General features: G+C 39.9%; 1 protein-coding gene across 1 annotated transcript in view; it reads right to left on the reverse strand.

Annotated features, from left to right (window-relative positions):
* Window positions 1–25,554, reverse strand: part of ZNF407 (zinc finger protein 407) — a 384,229-nt gene that overhangs the window by 222,046 nt on the left and 136,629 nt on the right. Inside the window, exon 4 of the mRNA XM_068994010.1 lies at window positions 13,443–13,517. Coding sequence (XP_068850111.1) covers window positions 13,443–13,517 — 75 coding nt within the window. The remainder of the gene's footprint in view (window positions 1–13,442; window positions 13,518–25,554) is intronic.

Genomic DNA, 25,554 nt, shown 5'->3' on the forward strand with positions numbered 1-25,554 from the left:
GAATATACCTTCCCTCATAAAAGGTGGTAACGTGTTCAAAAAAATTAAGTAACCCTTTTAGAATCTCAGTGATTCTATAAATATAGCTTAAAATCATGAACAAAGCTATGAGTTCTTCCAACAAACACTAGGTTCTATTTCAGAGCGTCACTCCAGTGTCACGCACCCTGTCTCCACGGGCAGGACGAGATGAGGAGGGAGGCCGTGAAGGCCTCTGCACACGGGCACAGGAGGCACACTCGGCAAGGTGCCAGCACATTCTGCCATGACCTCAGTCACTGGATAAGGGGGCTGAAAGCCAGGTAAAACCAGTGGTGGACACTGAGAAAAAGAACGGAAAAGCAGAGCACAGCCATTTAAACAAAGGGGCATCTATGAAGCAGCTATTTCGAACTGAAAGTAGCAGGCTTCATCTTGGGATGAACGGTCTCCATTTCCTTGCACAAGAGCTCAGCCCAACTTCTTTCTCAGACACTGCCGGGGGCTGACCACGACTCCTAGCAGGTAGGAGTGGTCCTTCCAGAGACGCGCCTCTTATAATGGCAGCTCCATCAGAGGAACAGCGGTTGGCTCCCAACCTTCTCTAAGAATGGCTTCACTAGGAAGCAAACACTCATCCGAGGCAGGGTCAGCAGAGCGCCCCCTCCACTGCCAGGCTAAACTTACGCAAGGGAAATCACCACCAAAATCTCCAAGTCAAACTTTTCTCGTAATAAAAAGTGAGTTGATAGCCACATGAATTAATAGTTTCCCACTATAATTTCAGATGAATTTTTCAAGACTAGTGGTTTTCTAAGAATTGACAATTTTGTTGATGTTTTCCATTCATAACATTACCAATAAGAGAGCCATCTCTTCAAGACTTTTCAAGTTTTCCTCCTTCACTGAATGGATGCTTCAGGTACTGGCTAGAGAACCAAAGAGAGGGTTCTAAAGCCAACTCTCTCTGTTGCCCATCAAGCATGATGTGGGTCGTTTGAATGTGGCAGACCAGGGTCTCACTACACAGACCTCAGGGCACAAAACTGGGCCAAATAAATTCTGCTCATCATTGGTCCATTTGTGGCCCCATTTTTTAAATTTACTCACTCAATAAGAGAATGAACATCTGTGAAGTTTCCACTGAACATCAGAACTAGAACATTACATTCCAGATTTTAATTCAGTCCTATCATGTATCTCTAGCTCAGAGTGACTACACTCTGACATTTTTATCATTCTTTCTTTTATTTCCATCAGATCCAGACCTTGATCTGTTTGATTAACCTGCTTTGGTCTTTATGTTCTCCAGAGGCGTGAGACAGCTATGATGAGCCGAGCACACTGAGGCCTGAAGGCGGGCCCGCATTCCAGCTAAATTAAGAGCTCGGGCTCGGAGCGCCCGAGCACACCAGCATCTCATCACTTAGGGATCAACAATACTGTAAACGTGAAAGCTGCAAATGTCAATAGCTTAGTGTACAAGTAAAGGAGTGCTGTGTGTAGAGATTCTCTTTAGTGTGATAAGGAGCCTAAGGCTTCTCTGAGACACAAAGAAGGTGCCCCACCACTGATGGAGTCTTTGGACTCCTTGGAGGCTTCAGACAGAGCATCTGGTTTTTACTGGTTTTACACAGTAGTGTTCCATGTAAAATTTTTGGTTTCTGTTTAACAGAGAGAAACCAAAAATTCACTGAAACTTTAAATATATTCATATATTGCTACTACTATGAGTACTAATAAATAATACGCATTGGGTTAACTCTTTTGTTAGAAATTTTCCTAATCTTCAAAATCTGATTATCATATCAATAATATTTTTTTAGAAAAAGGAAAGCATAAAATTTTAAAGACCACATATCCAGCCGTAAGACTGCTACTTCCTAGTTGCCAAAAATATATGGCATATCCATTATTATTTAATTATAAATGTGAAATGAGAAAAAAAATTCTCAATATTACAGTGCACTGTGAGAATGAAAGGGGAAATTATTGTTTTAATTAGCTTCAAAGAAAATTTGTGTATAATTTTTTAAAAACTTCATGTATATTCCACTGAATCTACTATTTCCCATAATCCCTTTCTGCACCAGATTAGCATGAAAAAAGAGACACAGATATGGTTTAAACCTCAGTAACTAAAAATTTCTTTAAAACGTTTTTATCTAATAATAAGTACTTATTATGCTAAAAAAAATGCTGTGTTTATATATAGTATGATTTTTTTGGTACTCGTATAACTATAAATCCATGTCCATGTCACCATAACCCTGAGGAATGAGAACATGTGTCCTGGGCCTCCCAAATGAGAAGACAATAAATCCACAGTGACTCAGGAAGAATGCATTTGAGGTTGACGCAATTCACAGGCAGGACCACAGATAGTTACATACACTATTTTGCAATACTTTTATTAAAATGTGACTATAAATCGTATGTTACACCAGTTAGGAAAAAGTCCATCTTAAAAAAGGAAAATTTCAATGAGAATTTTAATATCTTAAATCTATCAATATTCACTGAAGATCAATCACCTTCTGAAAGCCTGAGACAAGGAGGACAGTTGGAAACCATAACCCTCAAGAAATCATCTGTGTGGACCCAGGGTACAAACCTGGTGTTTTTAAAAGAATAAAGAGAAACAAAGCAGAAACCTGTACATCAGTCTTCTTAGGAGTAAGAAGAGATTACATAGAATGCAGATCCAGGGCAGGAATTCCACGATGAGACAAAACCTGGGCTTTGAAAATGCAGCTGGCCCAGGCCTAGAAGGCATGCCAACATGGCTTTCAGTGGACACGGAGTGGAAACAGTGAACAAAGTATGATGAGATGGGTTTCCTCGTACCCTGACCCAATTTCTATACCCACATGCTACATAAGGGAATCACTCACTGTCCCTAAAAAAAGCAAAAACAGGATCACATTAAAACACAATGGAAATTATTACTTCCCTGAAAAGCAGATTTTGATAGTAACATCACATCTCAGAAACAGTTCTAAATAGAATTAGTTTTGCCTCATAGGAAACTGCCAGTATTTGACGGTTTTTAACCTAAGTGTTGATTTCATATGATTCAATCTTGTATCTTAGATCCTATCAGTGGGCATCATGATGGTTCTGAAGGGAATGAAGGGCCTGCTGAAACAGAAGGCAGTCATTCTGCAGACGGCTGGCATCCCCAGGAGGCCGACCTGCCTCATAAGGGGCGTGGCTGCCTGCCTGTTCCCTCTGAGTGCCAGGGAGAGGGCAGCACTGGGCTGGGAGGGCGGCCCTTGGTCTGAAGCTGACAGTGGGATCCTCGAGTGGCCCGGGGCTGAGGGGAGATGTCTTGGAGAATACCAGGTAAACAAGCCCTCAATTTCTCCCATCAGTGCTCTGTGGCATGACAAAATGTAAACTTCTTGTTTTTCATCTGTTAAAATGAATCACCAAATTGCTTTGATCCAACTTTACCAAAATTACTTCAGAAAGCTTGTAAGTTTCCTGAAAATTCCTCAGAAATATTTTAAACTTGGACTTTTATAAGCAACTACCAAGACATCATGAATATAAAGAAAGTCTCACAAGAAGTCAGTACTGTATAATGAAACTGTATGAAAGTTGGTAATTAAGCATAATTGAAGGCTGCAGTGAACATATAGGCCTTTGTTCTCTTTAATTCTGGTGCTGACTGGGAATTAAAGATAAGAGCTTAGGGCATATTTTAGTCAGAGTCCAGATGTATAAGCCCCAGTGTTCTAAAAGCAATTTAAGTGAAATAAAAGAAGAGAATGGCCAAAAATATTCTAGATGCCTGCCAAGGGAAAACACCTACCTTCTGAACATTTAGCATATTTGATTGATCATCGTGGGGATCACTTACTGACTTCAAAGAGAGTTAAAAGAGCAGGTATTCTTATACCCAAGATCTGACTGAACTACTAAACTAAATGGTAGCCCCACAAAAATCCTTAAAAATTAGCTTGTCATATTAAGCAACAATGTACTAACATATGAAAAAACAATCAGAACATTCATACTAGAAAAGGTATAGTTCACCTTCTCCACAGAATTCAATTTTATCTTATTTGTATATAGGAATGAAAAAGGAGGCATTCCTCATTTAATAAAGATTATCATTACTAAATCATACATTTCTGGTGTAGTAACTCAATGAACTAGTACTAGATTACATAATTATACACAGTATCATTATAGTTTTTTGGGTTTCTGCTTTGGGAGAATGGAGTTTATATATATATATATATGCTGTTGTTTAATCACTAAGTCTTGCCCAACTCCCCTCATCGACTGTAGCCCACCAGACTCCTCTGTCCATGGGATTTCCCAGGCAAGGATACTGGAGTGGGTTGCCATTTCCTTCTCCAGGGGATCGTCCTGATCCAGAGATTGAACCCACACACATACAAAGGTGGCTCTCTACCACTGAGTCACTGTGTATGTATATATTCTTTATTCAGCAAAGTTCCATAGGAATATGGTGAAAAAATAAACACAATTTAGAGATGGAATAAACAAGGAAGAAACTCATAGCAGGCCAGCACCTCATACTGAAGCTTGAAATAAACAGTGACTTAGATTGGCAGTCCGGATGAGAGAAGCACGGCAGTGTGGTGAGGGCAGGGAGAACAGAGGCACAGAGGGAGGGGGAGCCAGGTGCAGAGCTGGGACAGACGGCGCCTAGCACAGTGCACCCCCTCGGAGGCACCACGGGTTTCGTCCTTGGCCACCACAATGAAGCAAGAAAGGGAGCCACAGGAATGTTCCAGTTTCCCAGTGCATATACAAGTTATGCTTCCACTACATTATACTGTGTTAAGTATGTAATAACATTATGTCTAGAAAATATCTGACTGCTAAAACCTGATTGCTAAAAACTAGCCAACAGTCCAAGCCTTCATGTCATAGTAACAGCATCAAAGATCACTGATCCAAGGTCAACATAAAATAAAGCAATAATAAAAGTTTAAAATCTTGGGAGAATTACCAGATGTTGACAAAGAAACCAGAAGTAAGCAAATGTTACTGGAAAAAATGGAGCTGATAGACTTGCTTGCCACAGGGTTGCCACAATCCTTTAATCTGTAAGAAATGCAATATTTGCAAAGCACTGGGAAACAAGGTCTGCCTGTAAAACCAATGACTACAGGGCTTATTTGGAGGCAAGCTCTGAAGTATGAATGAGGAGAGGTGACTGGCACTGAGGGGAGTAGCTGGAGCAGGGGAAGAGGGCAAGGGTCCAGGAAGCATCTCTGCGATGTGACCCGAGAATCCTCCCTGAGGTCTGAGCTCCACGCCAAAGGCTTGCTGGCTTCCCCTGGTGTGGACCGAGACAAGACGCCGGCGCAGCGTTCCTGGTTCTCTCCTGCTGGATTCCAACTCACTACCCCTTCCATCGTCGCCCTGAAGGAATACTCCCACCTGTGCTCCCCTCCTAAGCAGCGCTAAGCGGGCATCTTACCTGTTCATTTTCTGCCCACCCTCTTCCTCCAGCCCCAGGACGCACTAGAGCAGGAGCAGCCAAGCTCACATACACCTCACTAGGGGCCTCCCTTAAAAGGCGCCCCTGCAGAAAGGCCTGTCCTAAAGCAACAGCTGGCCCAGACACTCTTAGGAAAAGCACTTCTGCTGTGTTTTCACCAGCACCTCCCACCTGGTAAAACTCCCCCTTCCCTTTACAGGTGCATCACCCCTGCATCCTTAGCCTCAGTCCGTCAAGCCAAATCGACGGGGCATGAGACCAGAGGGTGTATGATCTGCAAACACGACAGGCCAGCTCAACTTTGGAACACAACAGCGTAGATGTAGTCAATGTTGACTGGGAGAATCCATTAATAAATAAACCAGATGTCTTCATGAGCATCCCCCAGGACACCTCTGAGACAGGATTAACTGTTCCCTCTTCTAAACCTTTCTTTTGTATCATTGTGTAGCCTTTCTTTCAACATACTATGGATAACTGCATAACCTCCAATATCTTCTGAAGAACAAGACTCATATAATACTCATGTCTATTTCAATGCTCAAGAATAAAACACACAGAGAGAAATCAAATGTTAGCTTAAAATTAAAGAATGAATCTTAGAAAGAGTAGAAAATAGTCCTGTATCTCTGCAGCACGCATATACTCTAACACCTAGGCTTGCTCCCCTACTAACGGGAGAATTTCCCCCGGAGTAGTAGACATGGTATTTTACCAGCACAGCTGTGACATACTTTGAGCAGCAGTTACTTCTGACAGAGTAGAGAGCAAGGACCCTGGTATAAAAGTGAAGCAACCCTCCCTTCTTTGGCAGGGGAGGACATGCCATGTCTGCTCAGCACACTCTAGGAACAAGCATTCCTCACAATAAAAGACAATCTTGAAGAGTAAAAAGCACCATTTAAAGCGCACTATATTCGCAAGGATAGTTTTTAAAGTCTCATCACAGGGCTATGCACCGCTGGACACAATGCCCCCAGAGCACAGCGCTGGAGACCGCATCCTCCCTGACAAATACTGACCCTACCTCACAAATATCCCTGTTGCAAAACTTCCCTTGAATTATGTGAGCTTTGATTTATATGAAGTTGTTAAAATATACCACTCACATAAAATGGGAATTTCCCATAAGGGAAAAAAAGATGAAACTAGAAATAACAGTAGTAAATAAAATGCATTCCATGAAGTCCATCCTACTTTCTGGAGATGAGTTACAACTTTGGCACTGAGCTATCTAGAAGTAAACATAAGGAAGAAAACTCAATTATACACATGAGTTGATAGTACTTAAGGCCAAAATGACAAGTTGTTTCAGAAAGGCACACCTTTTCCTGAAAGAGAGACTGGAAAGAAACTGCCCCCAACCATCTCACTAGGAAGATACGATCTATGTCCAGGAACAGCACGTTGAGCAACATCTTTACAATAAAGACATGACTTCTCAAAGCATTCTGAGATTTGTCATGATCGTAAAAACTAACTACAAGATCAGTCAAAATGCTGCTGGAGGCGGCAAGCAGACACAATGGGATGAAGGTAAGCGGCTGCCTGATGGAAGGACACCACTCAAAGTCCAGTCACGAGAAATGAGTGGAAGGAATATTTACTCAGAACAGCAAACTAATCTATCAGACAAACACATAGTATCAAGATACTCCACAGGGCTTTGGGCTGAGCAGCTGAAGCAGGAGTAGGGCTCACATTGCTTCATGGAAACTGAGGAGCCCAAGGGAGTTATCAGCTAGGAAGGCGGTTTTCTGTCCCCTCACAGATGAGTCAGGAGAACCATCTGCAACTTGGCCCAAACACCCCTCCCTATAAAGTAAGTTGGAAACTTCCACACACACACAACAAGCTGAAACCCCAACATTCTCACCAGTGATGCTTACTTTTGCTAATGTTCACCTCAAAAATTTATGACGTAGGAACTAGAATACATCCATTTCAGTAAGAAAACATTTGTCATAAGGCAACCACAGAATATCTAAACCGCCCATTTAATTTAGAAATACTACCCAAGTACTAACGAGATAACTTTGGTGGAAAATATATACTCATCTCCTTATGAACGTTTATAAATGGTCAGATTAAGTCAGTAAAACACAGAAGAAAGTTTTCTAAAAATAACAACCCTGAGTAAGTGATGTGACTTCTATCTATCTTCCCACATGGGTGTAATTATTTAGCAGGGTTGTCTCTCTATTCCACCCAACTTCCTTAAATAAAATGGTATTAAATGATCACAGGATATTATTTATACACTAGACGCTGTCTGCAGATGACAAGGAGGAGAAATGGGACAAGGCAGAAGAAAGGGTGTCCTCGGCTCATGCAGAAGCAATAGTAAGTCACTCAAATAGAACAACCTCCCACTCGTTAAAACAAGCAATCCAAGACAGAATGAACTGAAATGTTTTTCCTCCATTTTGGCTCAACAGAATTATTTCTTGTATAAATATATTTTAAAACAGAGAGGAGCCCATATACACTTAATTTTTCCAAAATTGGGCCTCATTTAAAAAAAAAAAATCACTAACCACTGATCAAGAGAAGAACTGAGAGGGCAGACCAATCAACAACAGTGACTGGAGAGCGGGCCTGAGCGACAGACGCGTGACCGACACGCGCTATGAAGAACACGGCTCAGAGATGAGAGGAAGCACACTCAACACGGGACGAGACATCTCAGCGCGCTTCCCTGAGAATCAACTGCCTGTTTCAGTGATAAGACAGAAAACAGAAGGTACCGTACAGAAATTCACATGGAATAAACAGTAAGGAAAACAGCTGATCTTTAAGAAAAGAAAACATAAGCAATACCAATTTCGCCAAAAGGCAGTTACTTACTTAAAATGGATAATAACGGGACAACAACAGGAATTCATCTCACATTATGAACAGAATCTTTCCTAGTAGGAAAAATTTGAGTCTACCTAATCAAGATTGCCAGGAGAAATATCAATAACCTCAGATATGCAGATGACACCACCCTTATGGCAGAGAGTGAAGAGGAACTAAAAAGCCTCTTGATGAAAGTGAAAGTGGAGAGTGGAAAAGTTGGCTTAAAGCTCAACATTCAGAAAACGAAGATCATGGCATCTGGTCCCATCACTTCACGGGAAATAGATGGGGAAACAGTGGAAACAGTGTCAGACTTTATTTTGGGGGGTTCCAAAATCACTGCAAATGGTGACTGCAGCCATGAAATTAAAAGACGCTTACTCCTTGGAAGAAAAGTTATGACCAACCTAGATAGCATATTCAAAAGCAGAGACATTACTTTGTCGACTAAGGTCCATCTAGTCAAGGTTATGGTTTTTCCAGTCGTCATGTATGGATGTGAGAGTTGGACTGTGAAGAAGGCTGAGCACCAAAGAATTGATGCTTTTGAACTGTGGTGTTGGAGAAGACTCTTGAGAGTCCCTTGGACTGCAAGGAGATCCAACCAGTCCATTCTGAAGGAGATCAGCCCAGGGATTTCTTTGGAAGGACTGATGCTAAAGCTGAAACTCCAGTACTTTGGCCACCTCATGCGAAGAGTTGACTCATTGGAAAAGACTCTGATGCTGGGAGGGATTGGGGGTAGGAGGAGAAGGGGACGACAGAGGATGAGATGGCTGGATGGCATCACGGACTCTATGGACATGAGTCTGAGTGAACTCCGGGAGTTGGTGACGGACAGGGAGGCCTGGCGTGCTGCAATTCATGGGGTCGCAAAGAGTCGGACATGACGGAGCGACTGATCTGAACTGAACTGAAATACGTCCAATACAGAGTTTCTAGAAAAGGTAGTGTTCTCTCCTTTAAAAGTAACCTAGTCAACCCACAGTATCTATCACTGGCAAAGTTTCAATAAAAACTGCATGTACACGTACATACACTTTTTCCAGGAAGGTCTGGGTTTTGGATGATATTTTCACGCTTCAAGAAAAAGGGTGAGCCCCTCTAAACTGAACAATGATGATGTTTCCATACAATTTTAACATATAAATACGAAAGTTCTCCATAAAGGAGACAAGACAGACTCCACAGGACCCTGTAGCAATGGCTCATGGCAAATTAGAGCCAATATCAGGGCTGCCGTATGTTTATCCCATGCTCAGACTACATAGTATCTGGTCCATATAAGAGTTTGGGGAAAGATTTTATCAGTAAGCTCAAAGATACTGTTGAAAGAAAGATGCCTAACCATAAGTTCCAAATGTCTGATGGAGAGAAGTTGGGAAAAATTTTATGGCTCAGCCATCTAAAGGAGGGAAACCCATTCACCTGAACAAAAACACTGGCGAGCCCTGGGCCCGCCCTAGGGGACTGAACATACCCAACAGCTGGGCTGAAAATTAGGCACAATCTGAGACTTAGAATATGCATAGACTCCTCCAAAAATTGCTTCATTGAAAAAATATTAACGTTTCAATCTAGATATTCATTAGTAACTTGAAAAAACAAGAACATTATTTAGCTCCTAGAGTCTCTGATGTCCACGTCCAGTTTAAAATCCTCTACTGGAAAAGCTGGTTTCGGGAGCACATGAGCCTTTCTGAGACACCGCCAGTGCAGACCTTTTCTGATATTGTCCCAGACACCACAAAAGCCACTTATCAGCTCAGAAATTCTGAGTGAATTGTTTCCTCTCCTCGTATCTCCACAGTCATTCAAAGCCCAGCTGATTTCCAAGTGCTGAACTACAAATGCTATCTCTTTCTATTGTAATATGCACCTGGCTTTCACATAAGACATACTTATTATGGCTGTTTCAATTGTGATAATTGTGGATAAGCTCATTTTCTAGATTACTATTAGTGAATTCAGAGAGTCATAAAGCTACTCTGGCTTACTATATTCTAAAGAGAATTACTTATTTAAAATAGGGAATACTTTAGAATGAACTTGCAAATTAATCAGCTTATTATTTTGGAATGTGAACTGAATGTAGCTGTATTTCGCTGTTCATATTTAAGTGTACAAGACTTCTAAAATACAGTAATATACTACCTTAAAATAAGTTCATGCAAATTTAAGAATATAAAAGTTGCTCTTATACAAGCAATCACCTCAGGTGTTTCCCGGAGTCAGAAAATATATATTTGAAATTATTTATTTTTCTGTGGCTAATGACAGTCACGCTGACAAAATTTATTAGTTCAGCAAACTATAGTGCAAGCACATGAATTTATTTGTCATAAATTATCGTTTTTGCATATATCAGTCAAAACACAAAGCCTAAATACTTGCAAACAAAATGCATTATTAATTTAATTGTCACAGCCTATTTAGCTAACTTCTATTACTATTTGCCATAATATGCAACACATAAGAGGGGAGAATCAAATTCAAAACATAAAAAGAATAAACTGATTACATTGTCCTAGAGAAATTAAAATGTAGCAAGCTTGCAAAACTATAGCAAGGCATTAATGTTTCAAATAGGTAAGAAAAAATGTTTAACTTAATTGAGAGAACAGTTCTGCCCAAAGAGATGGTTGAACATGCTGATAAAGAGTTTCTTTGTTTCCTAAGACTATTAAAGGCATCGATTCCCTCTCCACGGAGGTGTGCAAGGCACACTGGAAGGAAGGAGCATTTGGCATCCATCAGGCTAGATTCTGCTCCTTACATCTTAAGTCTTCTTCAGCTATGGACATCTGTTGGGAAATTATGCTGTGGCTGAGGCCCTGGCATTCCAACTCAGCCTCTCTATGCAAGAAGAGGGGTTCCCTATCGATAAGCAGATACTATAAATAAGAGGCCCGCTCAAACACAGGAATTTTAGCAGGAAAAACAATTCAATGTAACGCTGAGCTGAGAGGAACTTTGTAGTCAGACTACTTAGGAGGGAATGATATAGAAGATGAGGAATGCCCTCCCATTTGAGACTCATCTGCTGATTTTAGGACAAAAATCATGTAAATGTTAGAGAAAAAGCTTATCATACCTCAAAGGGTAGAAAGACATAGATGCCTTCTCCTGCCTCTATTTAGCCTTTCTTTGTGTATCAGGGACTGAAATGAAGGGAAGTAACAGAGAGCTATCCTGGAATGCACAGGAAAAGGCAAATGGAAAAACCAAAGAGCACAGCTGGAATTTTCAAACACCCAGGATCACATTCAGAAGACACCTACTATTCTTAAGGTGCCTGCAGGATAAATATATGTACAAGGTGATGAGCTTTTCATTAATATGAAACAATATGAACAAATATATTCAAACTTTCTAAGTTCCTAAATAAAAACCAAAATGATACATTTGAATTCAAAATATATACTGGTTATACAGCAGGGAAATATTTTATTTTTATCATGCAATCTAGATCAAATGTTTTCTTTCAAATTCGTTTTGTGAATAAAACACCCTAAGTACCTGTATGTAAAGATTTTCAGTGTGAAACATAATAATCACCATGAGGAAGAACACTAGAATTGGAATCAGAAAAATAACAACTCCAACACTTAACTATTTATGAGATATTGTATATTCCTCAATCTGTCTTTAATTCTGTAATATTAGAAAAATAATGCACCACTAATATAGTAATATAGGCTTCCAAGGTGGCTCAGTCGGTAAAGAATCTGCCTGCAATGCAGGGGACCCCTGGGTCAGGAAGTTCTCCTGGAAAAGGAAATGGCAACCCACTCCAGTATTCTTGCCTGGAAAATCCCATGGACAGAGGAGCCTGGCAGGACACAGTCCACGGGGTCACAAAGAGTTGGACATGACTGAGAACTAAACCACCACAATATGGTAATACGATTAACGAGATAATGCAAGCGAAAGCAACAAGAACACAGTAACTACAGATGTTTTGTTTCTTAAGTGCTTATAAAACATAACTTTGACAAGTCCAAAATTACAATTTAAATAATAGAAAATTTTTCAAATTTCAAGAATAATGCATCCAGGATCTCCCCAACACGTAAATTTTGTCTCAAATTAAATATAATGTGACAAAGAAAAGTATGAGAAACCAAAAGGAAGAAAGTAGGCACGCATAACATTCCAGTATTCTGACATAGTAGATATGTCCACACCAAAATGCTTAAGAAAACAATATGCCACCAATAGAAAAGTCCAGTTAAATTTCTTGTGAATATAGAAAATGTTGATGAGTATTTCAATTTTTCTTAATTTATTACATATTTACAAATATGGCAGAAGAAGCCATAGGCTACAGTATGACAGAACAAACTGTATCGTGACTGGCATTTTATAACCGTATTGAAGACAAAAGTCTAAAGGAGCATCTGCAGGATTTCACATGCTGTCTTTGAGGATCTGAGCCGAGTCGGAAGCCCACTAGGTCCTTACAGGTGAGGCTGCTCACACTAGTGTTGCAGGAACGGCAAGTTCCAGCAGCAGCCAGGCTCGCCTGGGGGCTGACACCGCTATGTTTCAGCTCACCTAATATAATTCAGCCTATGAGATGCAGCTAATTATGACACAGTAGCAAGAAGAAAGGAAACCTGGCAGCTGATGACATCGTAATTGTAGTGTTATTTTTCATGACATGGCAACCGTAGCATTATTTGGGGGATGACACAAGATGTATTTCTTTTTCAAATCAGCAATGTTTAATTCTACAGTGAGAATTCCAAAATGTCATTTTAAAACCTCAAAAAAAATACACAAAGTTCAATAGTTTGGTTTTACATATTTATTTTAGTTCATTCTAATGCATTCACAGAGGTTGACTCCCTTTAATTTAACTCTTCTGTTTCAAGGTCATTCCACAAATAGATAAAAAAAAATCAAATCCTTCAAATCTTTTCCAATATGTTTAGATCAAATTTTCTAAAATTAAAATGCTACATGAAATTTTTATGGGAGAATGGCGTAATATATGATATTCAACATGAGAGTACCACTTATGTAAAACATGACGAACTGACTGGATAAAACTCGAGGAGTCACCTCACTAAACAAAATCTAAAATGAAGATATACTTCTTGTAATCCAATTATTTTAAATGGATGAAAATTACCTTTCTTTTGGTGTGCCAACTCCATGTTTGCCTAACAGATGAGTATTTAAGTGTTTCTTCATAACAAATGCAACCCTGAAACAAAAAAGAAAACGACAGAAAGAGTTATTATAGAACTAAAACATAAGTCTCTACTAGAAACGTGCAAAATTTTTAAAAAATGACATGGATATATATATTTATAAATATATACAGTGTAACAGAAAAATGCACATTGCATGGCACTGCACTCAGCGGAAAGCTGCATACAGACGGATGGATGTACTGCAACACCAGAAAACCAAAAGAAGTCACTGCACTTCACTCACTGGGCCATTTTCTCACGTGTGTATATGAACAAGGACCAAACCAATGATTTTAGCTCTTCAGTCACTGTCTTCAGTGTCAGTAAGAAAGATAAACCAACACCTCAGTATCACACGCCCTGCCCCTGAGTCGATCCCACACTTCAATCATGAAATGAGTTTGAGAAAATGTCGCTTTATTAAATATTTAAGGGACTATAAAAGAGAAAATGAATAGCCTTCAAGAAGCTTCCTTAAGAAGATGGTAATGATTTGAAGAGAGGTTCTTTAAAATGATATAGATGTTTACCATGTCTGCAACACATGCAAAAAAAATGTATTTAAGTGCCCAGAAGATATCAATAACTAAAACAAACAAAAAGTATTACCCGACATGCTATCTTATTTTACACACAAATCAGATCACTTAATTCAATTTTGTTGACATAAATATGAAATGGACAGGAATCAGCAGCCACTGCATACAGCACCATTCTTCTACTGAATGTAGTACAACACAATTTAATTATGTCCTGTGATTGTTTAAAACAACTTAGATATCATTCCAAAGCATCAGACTAAAAGAGCTCTCTTGATAAGCGAAAAAATAAAAATTTACGGTTGTAACTTTCAATGTAAAAGGGCTTGCAAACATTTTTGTTAATTATGTATTACAGCTGTCCTTCATAAAGTTAATTACTAATAGCTGAAAGGCAACAAAATCTATTTGCATATGTGCATGAGAGCCATGACATATGCAAAAATGTGATTTTAATTAGCATTCTAAGATATGAAGGGCTACAAATCAGATTGGCATGTTATAAGATTCTTAACATTGAACGCTGAATTCATCCGGACATGTCTGCACAGACGGGCAGCACAAGACCGTATCAAGTGCTGCGGCCTTATGGGAGAGACGGGCGTCAGAAGCCAAGACTGAAGCAGGTTTTAAAAATGGAAATGCTCCTTTTCATGTCTGGCCTCTTCTGGTTATTTTCATAAAATAGAGGGAACCTCAGTTTTGAGGCTGAAGTAATATTTGTATTTTTTTAATGACTGTGAGTTTATTATTCAAGTAACACATTTGTATACACTGAAAATAATATTCATTCTTTTCTATATATTAATAACTATGAAGAACACATGCCTTACAACTATAAATAACCTATCACACCATCAATCCATAAAATGGAAAAATCATCATTACATATAAAGAATTAAATGCTTAGTAAAATAACAGCAACAAAATATTCTATATTTGTTTCACTTGATTTGAACAAAATAAATAATATTTTTCATTTCCTTTAAAAAGAATACCATAATAACAACAGTCCATTTAAGTCATGACTTTCCTACTGTCCTCTATTTTCCTATAATTAAAAAAACATAAAGCTAATAGCAAAGGGCAAAGGTTAAGAACCCAGAGTTGCAATGCACACCTTATTTAGATGGCCAAGTATAATTTAAGAAATTTGAGCTTATAAACCACAGTGCAGTTTTAAAAAGAAAAAAATTTTATTAATTAAAACGCTCCAGGTTTAAGAAGTAAACAAAAATATTACACTGCACAGGGGAATAAGCTAAACTACACAGAGAACGAAAGCTTCTTATAAAATTCTGACATTATCTGCTGAATGTCTATAATAGTAAACATTCTAATAATATTTTATTACTATGGGGTAGAATTTAAAATACAAAAACACAGCTCAACTGTAGTCAAATGCAAAATATTCATTCATCCACAACCTGACATTAAGCAAATCCTTTTAATTTGGTCCAAAGTACTATTAGTGTAAAAGTCTCAATGTCTTCCTCACCAAAACAGTTTAAGTCAAACAGGACCAACTGAACTTACCTACCTCCATGGATAATAATATTGCCAGTAATTTGAGAGCACTGACTGGTGCCTATACTTCGCTGCCACCATAAGAGTATTAATACTGTAACATAATAATTAATTATCTTGGAAATTTTATAATCTAGGTACCACCAGAAATGGTATGGGGTGAGACGGTTGAGATGGTTGGATGGCATCACCAACTCAATGGACATGAACTTGGGCAAATTCCGGGAGATAGTGAGGAACAGGGAGGCCTGGCATGCTGCAGTCCATGGGGTTGCAGAGTCTAACACAATTTAGCAACTGAACAAAACCACCACCACCAGAAATAAAACAAAAATAATCCTGAATCAGAAAAACCATACCACTCAACGCCTTGCTCCCAATGAACCCACATGACTTTACACTTTTCATTCTGTCTCCACTCATTCTCCTTCCTAGGTACCAGCAACTGGCAGGTTCTCCACGTAGGAGGCAAAATCAGACAGTTAAAGCCGTATCTTCATAGAGCTTTCCTTCTAAACTCTGTGGCTTCTCATCAGAATGAAGCAGCACTTGGCCCACCTGGCTCCTCCATCGATCCTGCTCCTCACACGTGCACACACTCATGTGTGCATGGATCGGCTAAACCGGATCGGCTCCAGGCAGGCACAGTCTAGGCAACCAGAGTGAGTAGGTGATCAAACAAAGACAAGTCCCTACCTTGGAAACTGTAAAACCCAGTGAGGGAAACAGGACAAAAACACCACCTACGACACAGAGCATCTGAAGAGTGAAAGGGGTGGGTTAAAAACAAAAGAGAGAAGGAAAAGCTGGAACCTCAGCAGGGGACCAGCACTTTACCTTTGGGAGACTTGGGAGTATGAGTGAACATCGAGGAGCTGGGTGTTCCCCCAAGCAGGGGCAGAGGTCACAGAGGACACAGTGGCCAGAGAGACCTGGGGCACGAGCCTGAGGGATGGAGGGCAGAGGGGACGGGTGAGGGCACCGAGCCACGCAGCCGGGGCTGGCACTCAGGTGAGAAAGTGTCGGAACGGAAGCCCACGCAGGACACACGTTTCAATAGAGGCCTCCAGCTATTCTGCTTGGAACAGACTGGGGATGGGGTGGGGGTGGGGGGCAGAAAGAGAGGGATGAACTAACTGGCTCCTGCAGTAAAACCCAGGCAAAGGTGACAGTGGTCTGCACCGAGGACCAGCACGAAAGAAGAGATCTGGTCAAATCCCAGACACACATTCACAACCAAAGTCAAACAAATCTCCACGGGGACTGGACGTGCAGTCTACAAGAAAGGACTCAAAGACAACATCAGAGATTTGGGCCTGGGGAATCTAAGCTGGTTGGAAGGAGAAAATCAATTTGGGACTTGTTCTACGAGAAAGTCCACGGACATCCAGACAGATCTCCAACAGGAAACTGACTCTACCGGTCTTGAGTTCAAGGGCAAGAGTCATGCTAGAAATATACACTCTGTGGCTCTCCATCTGGGCAGTGCCTTGACAATCTAGAGGAACACTTTGAAATAATAAAAAGTACTGTTGTTTAAAGTATGATTGATTTCCAGGTGTCTATCATGGCCTGGGATAGCATCATTTGAAATTGTTTTTGGTGTCAAAAGAAAAGTTCAATAGTAGCATTCTCATCCTAGCTACAGATTTCTACTTTCTAGTACAAAAATTTCCTATTTGAAATTCAAATTGTAAAATCATTTTTTTTACACGGTATGGATGGTGGATTCATGTCAATGTATGGTAAAACCAATGCAGTATTGTAAAGTAAAATAAAGTAAAAATAAAAATAAAAAATAAAAAACCTCTTCGTTCAGTCACTCAGATTTTCTCATTGCAGATTCTCTTCACTTGTGAGTCAAGAAAGATGATCTGACTTAGGTATTAAAGCAAATACAATACAAAACCATGACTGGAGAGAACAGGACACACACACACACACACACACACAAACAGGAGCATCCCAGAGCCAGGTCTCAGAAACAGAGAAAGAAAACATCAGAATTAAGCAAGGAGAAACAAGACATGTATTTTAAAATAAGAATGAAGGTAAACTAAGAATTTTCATCACCCCCACTTGGAATTTGAAAGATTTCCCCTCTGCCTTAAAATCAGCAGTACTGGTCAACCAAAGGAATCTAGTTTCCTTTGAATACAAAATCAATACAAGCCAATCAACTTAATTTTCATCACTTTATACATATTTATAAGCAGGAGCCAATTCATATAATAAACTCCCTATGGCTGAAAAAGAAAGTATAAACAAAACCTTAAGTGATGATTCTCTGAAGAATGATCATGATCATTCCCCCATGATCATGTAAGTTTAAGATGCACAAAAATATATTATCAACAATGTGATCTGACTTTTGGAGCAAATGTCACTTGTATGGAAGACAGTATGGAGATTCCTTAAAATCCAGGAATAAAACCACCATATGACCCAGCAATCCCACTCCTATGCATGTACCCTGAGGAAACCAAAATGAAAAAGATACATGTGTCTCACTTGAGAGCCCCTTGGACTGCAAGGAGATCCAACCAGTCCATCCTAAAGGAAATCAGTCCTGAATATTCACTGGAAGGACTGATGTTGAAGCTGAAACTCCAACACTTTGGCCACCTGATGCAAAGAACCTACTCATTTGAAAAGACCCTGATGCTGGGAAAGATTGAAGGCTGGAGGAAAAGGGGACAACAGAGGATGAGATGGTTGGATGGCATCACCGACTCAATGGACATGAGTCTGAGTAAACTCCGGGAGTTAGTGAGGGACAGAGAGGCCTGGCATGCTGCAGTCCATGGGGTCGCAAAGAGTTGGACAGGACTGAGCAACTGAACTGAACTGATCCCACTGTTCACTACAGCACTATTTACAATAGCTAGAACATGGAAGCAACCTAGATATCCATCGACAGATGAATGGATAAAGAAGTTGTAGAACATACACAATGGGATATTACTCAGCCATAAAATGGAACACATTTGAGTCAATTCTAATGAGGTGGATGAACCTACAACCTATTACACAGAGTGAAATAAGGCAGAAAGAGATAGATAAATATCATATACTAATGCATATATACAGAATCTAGAAAGATTGTACCAAAGAATTTATTTGCAGGGCAGCAGTGGAGAAACAGACATAGAGAACAGACTTATGGACATGGGGAGAGGGGAGCAGAGGGTGAGATGTATGAGAGAGCAGCATGGAAACTTACATTACCATGTATAAAACAGAGAGCCAACAGGAATTTGCTGTATGGCTCAGGAAACTCAAACAGGGGCTCTATATCAACCTAGAGGGTGGGAGGGGGAGGGAGATGGGAGGGAGGTTCAAGAGGGAGGGGATATATGTACACCTATGGCTGATTCATGTTGAGGTTTGACAGAAAACAGCAAAATTCTATAAAGCAATTATCCTTCAATTAAAAAATAATTTTTTATTTAAATAAAAATGCATAGAAATTTTTGCCATTTTGCTTGATGTGTTTTTTTATGATTAATGAGGTATTACCATTCTGAAAATGAACTTAAATGAATAATTATTTTTATACTACAGTTTTACATGTTAATTTCTATTTTAAATGGTATAGGTATAAATGACAGATGAATTAGAGATTTTTAATACTGCAATAAGCTTGCATTTCTCCCAGTGACTTCACAGCACTAAAGCAATGGCTTCTGAAAGACGTCCACATCCTAATCTTGTGAAATCTCTTAGGTTACAAGGCACACAAATGGAATTAAGGTTGCTAAACAGCTGGCTTTAAAATAGGAAAATGATCCTGTATTCTCTGGGTGGACTCAATGTAATCTGTGTCCTTAGACAGAAGAAGGACACAGAAGAAAGAAGCTAAGAAAGAGAGACGACCATGAGGGCAGGATCACAGAGATACTAAGCTGCTGACTGGGAAGATGAAGGACTTGACCGGAGCCAAGGAATGCAGGGGGTCTCTAGAAGCTGACACTGAGAACCCGCTTCCTAACAACCAGCTCCCAAAGCGCTCATTACCGAGGCTCGCCCTTCTCAGTGATCATAAGGTGCACCAGAGAAGAGCAGTGTTCTCATTCTGCCATTCCTTCCACGCTTATTAGCTGGCCTCCTTCCATAAAGAACTTCAGGATTTTGCTCTTGTCTCTGTCTTGCCTGTTCTCTCTGGTTCTCTTTGAAGAGTACTTTAAACAGAATGTTGGATTTTCACTTTTATGCCATGCTTTATAATCAGTTATCATTAACATTCTCTGTAGCTGTCAGACTACCCCAAAATTTGTCAATGGAAGCCAATGGAGGCTGGCTTCTATGTCCTTTTGACATCACTCATCTTAGCATTCAGGCTCTTCCTTATTTTTTCTAGCAGATGTTCCAGGCTCACCACGTCCTTTCCCTGCTAGATCAGCCTTGGCTTATTACTGCAAGGAATGGTATTGAGAAAGCAAGACATAAATGCTAACTATGAGGATGGTTTTGGTGTATCACTGAGTCCAAGCCCTCATAATAAGCATGAAGACTAGATGGTGGGCAGAAAAGGAAACCGAGGATCTCAAACGTAAGGCCACACTTGGTACATGAGCATTCATTGTAACAATCAATCATATCTTTTCCTTACTCTAAAATACCTTCTAATGTATTTTCAAATGGTGTATAAATAAACTTTTGTAAATGAACTGCATTTCATCTATAGAAGTAAAACTTTCTATTGTTGTCTCAAACTCTACTAACGTGCTTCTGGAGCTCTTTCTTCTCAACCACTTTCCAGCACTTCCTGCTTCTCAGTACTGTCAATGCTGTTCCTCCTCTGGTCCTCTTCGGGTGACACTTCTACTCACACATCATCTAATTTCAAAAGTATAAATCAATTCCTGAGCTTCAATGCATAACCTCTAAGTGAATGAACCGCAAATATGCATCAGCACTGAGGACCTTTCCCAGGGGCATTCTTTCTTGTCTGAATTGCCAATAAATCTTTAAAACATGTCCAACACTCAGTCATGATCTTCCCTCACTAAAAAGCTGCTCCAGACTTCCCTAATTCTACAACTGTGCCAGCTTCCCAATTTAATAATCACATGCTCATGTGTGTAAGTCATCAATTGCTTCTTCACAACTGCTCCCTCTCAAGACTATGCTTCTCTCTCTCGACGAGAGGGCCTAGAGGAGCCATCCCACGTGGAAGGTCAGGAAGGGCGTTGGTAAGGATATACCCCTCCTCCAAGGTAAGGAGCTGCTGTGCTTTGCTGGAGCAGCCGTGAAGAGATACCCCATGCCCAAGGTAAGAGAAACCAAAAAAACATGGTAGGTGTTGCAAGAGGGCATCAGAGGGCAGACACACTGAAACCATACTCACAGAAAACTAGTCAATCTAAACCAAGCCATGCCCACGGGGCAACCCAAGATGGGTGGGTCATGGTGGAGAGGTCTGACAGAATGTGGTCCACTGGAGAAGGGAATGGCAAACCACTTCAGTATTCTTGCTTTGAGAACCCCATGAACAGTAGGAAAAGGCAAAATGATAGGATACTGAAAGAGGAACTCCCCAGGTCAGTAGGTGCTCAATATGCTACTGGAGATCAGTACAGAAATAACTCCAGAAAGAATGAAGGGATGGAGCAAAAGCAAAAACAATACCCAGGTGTGGATGTGACAGGTGATAGAAGCAAGGTCCGATGCTGTAAAGAGCACTATTGCATAGGAACCTGGAATGTCAGATCCATGAATCAAGGCAAATTGGAAGTGGTCAAACAAGAGATGGCAAGGGTGAATGTTGACATTCTAGGAATCAGCAAACTAAAATGGACTGGAATGGCTGAATTTAACTCAGATGACCATTGTATCTACCACTGCATGCAGGAATCCCTCAGAAGAAATGGAATAGCCATCATGGTCAACAAAAGAGTCCGAAATGCAGTACTTGAATGCAATCTCAAAAACGACAGAATGATCTCTGTTCGTCTCCAAGGCAAACCATTCAATATCACAGTTATCCGAGTCTATGCCTCAACCAGTAATGCTCAAGAAGCTGAAGTTGAACAGTTTTATGAAGACCTACAAGACCTTTTAGAACTAACACCCAAAAAAGATGCCCTTTTCATTATAGGGGACTGGAATGCAAAAGTAGGAAGTCAAGAAACACCTGGAGTAACAGGCAAATTTGGCCTTGGAATGCGGAATGAAGCAGGGCAAAGACTAATAGAGTTTTGCCAAGAAAATGCACTGGCCATAGCAAACAGCCTCTTCCAACAACACAAGAGAAGACTCTACACCTGGACATCACCAGATGGTCAACACTGAAATCAGACTGATTATATTCTTTGCAGCCAAAGATGGAGAAGCTCTATACAGCCAAGAAAAAGAAGACCGGGAGCTGACTGTGGCTCAGATCATGAACTCCTTATTACTAAATTCAGACTCAAATTGAAGAAAGTAGAGAAAACCGCCTGACCATTCAGGTATGACCTAAATCAAATCCCTTATGATTATACAGTGGAAGTGAGAAATAGATTTAAGGGCCTAGATCTGATAGATAGAGTGCCTGATGAACTATGGAATGAGGTTCGTGACTTTGTAGAGGAGACAGGGATCAAGACCATCCCCATGGAAAAGAAATGCAAAAAAGCAAAATGGCTGTCTGGGGAGGCCTTACAAATAGCTGTGAAAAGAAGAGAGGCGAAAAGCAAAGGAGAAAAGGAAAGATATAAGCATCTGAATGCAGAGTTCCAGAGAATAGCAAGGAGAGATAAGAAAGCCTTCTTCAGCAATCAATGCAAAGAAATAGAGGAAAACAACAGATTGGGAAAGACTAGAGATCTCTTTAAGAAAATTAGAGATACCAAGGGAACATTTCATGCAAAGATGGGCTCGATAAAGGACAGAAATGGTATGGACCTAACAGAAGCAGAAGATATTAAGAAGAGGTGACAATAATACACGGAAGAACTATACAAAAAAGATCTTCACGACCCAGATAATCATGATAGTGTCATCACTAATCTAGAGCCAGACATCCTGGAATGTGAAGTCAAGTGGGCCTTAGAAAGCATCACTACGAACAAAGCTAGTGGAGGTGATGGAATTCCAGTTGAGCTGTTTCAAATCCTGAAAGATGATGCTGTGAAAGAGCTGTACTCAATATGCCAGCAAATTTGGTAAACTCAGCAGTGGCCACAGGACTGAAAAAGGTCAGTTTTCATTCCGATTCCAAAGAAAGGCAATGCCAAAGAATGCTCAAACTACTGCACAACTGCACTCATCTCACATGCTAGTGAAATAATGCTCAAAATTCTCCAAGCCAGGCTTCAGCAATACATGAACCGTGAACTTCCTGATGTTCAAGCTCGTTTTAGAAAAGGCAGAGGAACCAGAGATCAAATTGCCAACATCCGCTGGATCATAGAAAAAGCGAGAGAGTTCCAGAAAAACATCTATTTCTGCTTTATTGACCATGCCAAAGCCTTTGACTGTGTGGATCACAACAAACTGTGGAAAATTCTGAAAGAGATGGGAATATCAGACCACCTGACCTGCCTCTTGAGAAATCTGTATGCAGGTCAGGAAGCAACAGTTAGAACTGGACATGGAACAACAGACTGGTTCCAAATAGGAAAAGGAGTACGTCAAGGCTGTATATTGTCACCCTGCTTATTTAACTTCTATGCAGAGTACATCATTAGAAATGGTGGGCTGGAAGAAACACAAGCTGGAATCAAGATTGCCGGGAGAAATATCAATAACCTCAGATATGCAGATGACACCACCCTTATGGCAGAAAGTGAAGAGGAACTAAAAAGCCTTTTGATGAAAGTGAAAGTGGAAAGTGAAAAAGTTGGCTTAAAACTCAATATTCAGAAAACGAAGATCATGGCATCCAGTCCCATCACTTCATGGGAAATAGATGGGGAAACAGTGGAAACAGTGTCAGACTTTATTTTTTTGGGCTCCAAAATCACTGCAGATGGTGATTGTAGCCATGAAATTAAAAGACACTTACTCCTTGGAAGAAAAGTTATGACCAACCTAGACAGTATATTCAAATGCAGAGACATTACTTTGCCGACTAAGGTCCGTCTAGTCAAGGCTATGGTTTTTCCAGTGGTCATGTATGGATGTGAGAGTTGGACTGTGAAGAAGGCTGAGCACTGAAGAATTGATGCTTTTGAACTGTGGTATTGGAGAAGACTCTTGAGAGTCCCTTGGACTGCAAGGAGATCCAACCAGTCCATTCTGAAGGAGATCAACCCTGGGATTTCTTTGGAAGGAATGATGCTAAAGCTGAAACTCTAGTACTTTGGCCACCTCATGCAAAGAGTTGACTCATTGGAAAAGACTCTGATCCTGGGAGGGATTGGGGGCAGGAGGAGAAGGGGACAACAGAGGATGACATGGCCAGATAGCATCACGGACTCTATGGACGTGAGTCTGAGTGAACTCCGGGAGATGGTGATGAACAGGGAGGCCTGGTGTGCTGCGATTCATGGGGTCACAAAAAGTCGGACACGACTCAGCGACTGAAGTGAAGTGAACTGAACTTAAACCATTTGATTGATATGCTGTAGCTTCAAGGTGTTCTCCATTAGAATTCACCCCATATACCACCATCACACAACCTTCCTAAAAATACGTTCATACTGAGGCTCAGCTCATAAACATTTTATGCTTCCTTTCTGAATTGAATAAAGCACCAAATCTTAAGCAAATAAATCTTAGCCTTCAGTCTTCATTCTGAACTAGCTATTCCTACCTTCTCTACGTACCCTCAGGAAAGAATCTTAAACTAAGGCAAAAAACTTCTCTATTGTGCAAGAGTAGTGGCATGATCTAAATATTCTGATCAATAAGGACAGAATATTTCTCAGAAGATGTTAGACTTACAAGGGATAAAAGTGTGCACACAATGTAATCCCCTGTAGAAATAAGTACATTTTTGTATTCAGACAGATACAAATATACACAAAGAGAGGCAAGCATCAGACAGATTCGCTTTGAATGAGATTTACTTTTAGATTATTTATACTCTTTGTATTTCTACAATGAGCAAATTTTTTAAAGCAAAATGATGTTTCACACTTTATCCAGCATTTTTATGTTTCCTCAATGGCTCCGCATTACTGAATGAGTAACTGGTGGAGGCATTATCAGCTCAAGCTGAGAGAAGAGGGAATTGAGGCTCACAGAAGATAAGTGACTTTGACTTTTTCAAGAAAATGTGGCAAAGGAGCTGAAAATGCAAAAGTAGGATTCACGCCTGGTGACCTTTCTACAGAGCTCTTCCCACCATTCCATACCTCTTGACTAATGAAAGATTATACCCTCATGGGAAACAAGGAAAAAGAAAAAGGACATACTACAGCAATAAAAGTGTTCACAAATAAAATTGGTATAGTATAATCAACACTGTTACAAATGAGTATGACGCTTTCTAAAAGGGAAAAATCAAGTAGTTGATACAGGGCAGATTTTTCTTTTAATTCATTGAGATTAGAAAACTGCTTATAATATTTAAAAAGAAAATATTTATCATATAATAAGGGTACAAAGTAAAAATCAATGACCTGTAAAGCAGGTCAGACAAAAATAAATATGTACGATCAGTTAACAAGTATAATTATGCTCAGAAAGAAATATAAAGATGCTGATCATTACTAAAACAACAGTCAACTAAGATAAATTATGTTGCTTTTATTATAAACAAAATCAATATAAAATAAAATATTGTACCCTCACTGTCAGAAATCAAGATCATGCTAATATTAGTGTGATAATGTAAAATTCACTGTACAATATTTTGAGAACCTAAATGAAATACTAAATCTTCATCTACATAATACATAAAATGAAATAAACTATATACCACTGTCAATATATTTGCAAGTAGCTTCCAATTATGCTGTTTAACCATGACATGGTGGAAAAAATTTTGTCATCCATTTGTCTTACCTATAAACAAGCACACTAACTTACAGGAATATAGAAAAACCTGAAC

This window comes from Capricornis sumatraensis, chromosome 21 (assembly GCF_032405125.1).
Source record: "Capricornis sumatraensis isolate serow.1 chromosome 21, serow.2, whole genome shotgun sequence".
Classification (NCBI taxonomy): domain Eukaryota; kingdom Metazoa; phylum Chordata; class Mammalia; order Artiodactyla; family Bovidae; genus Capricornis; species Capricornis sumatraensis.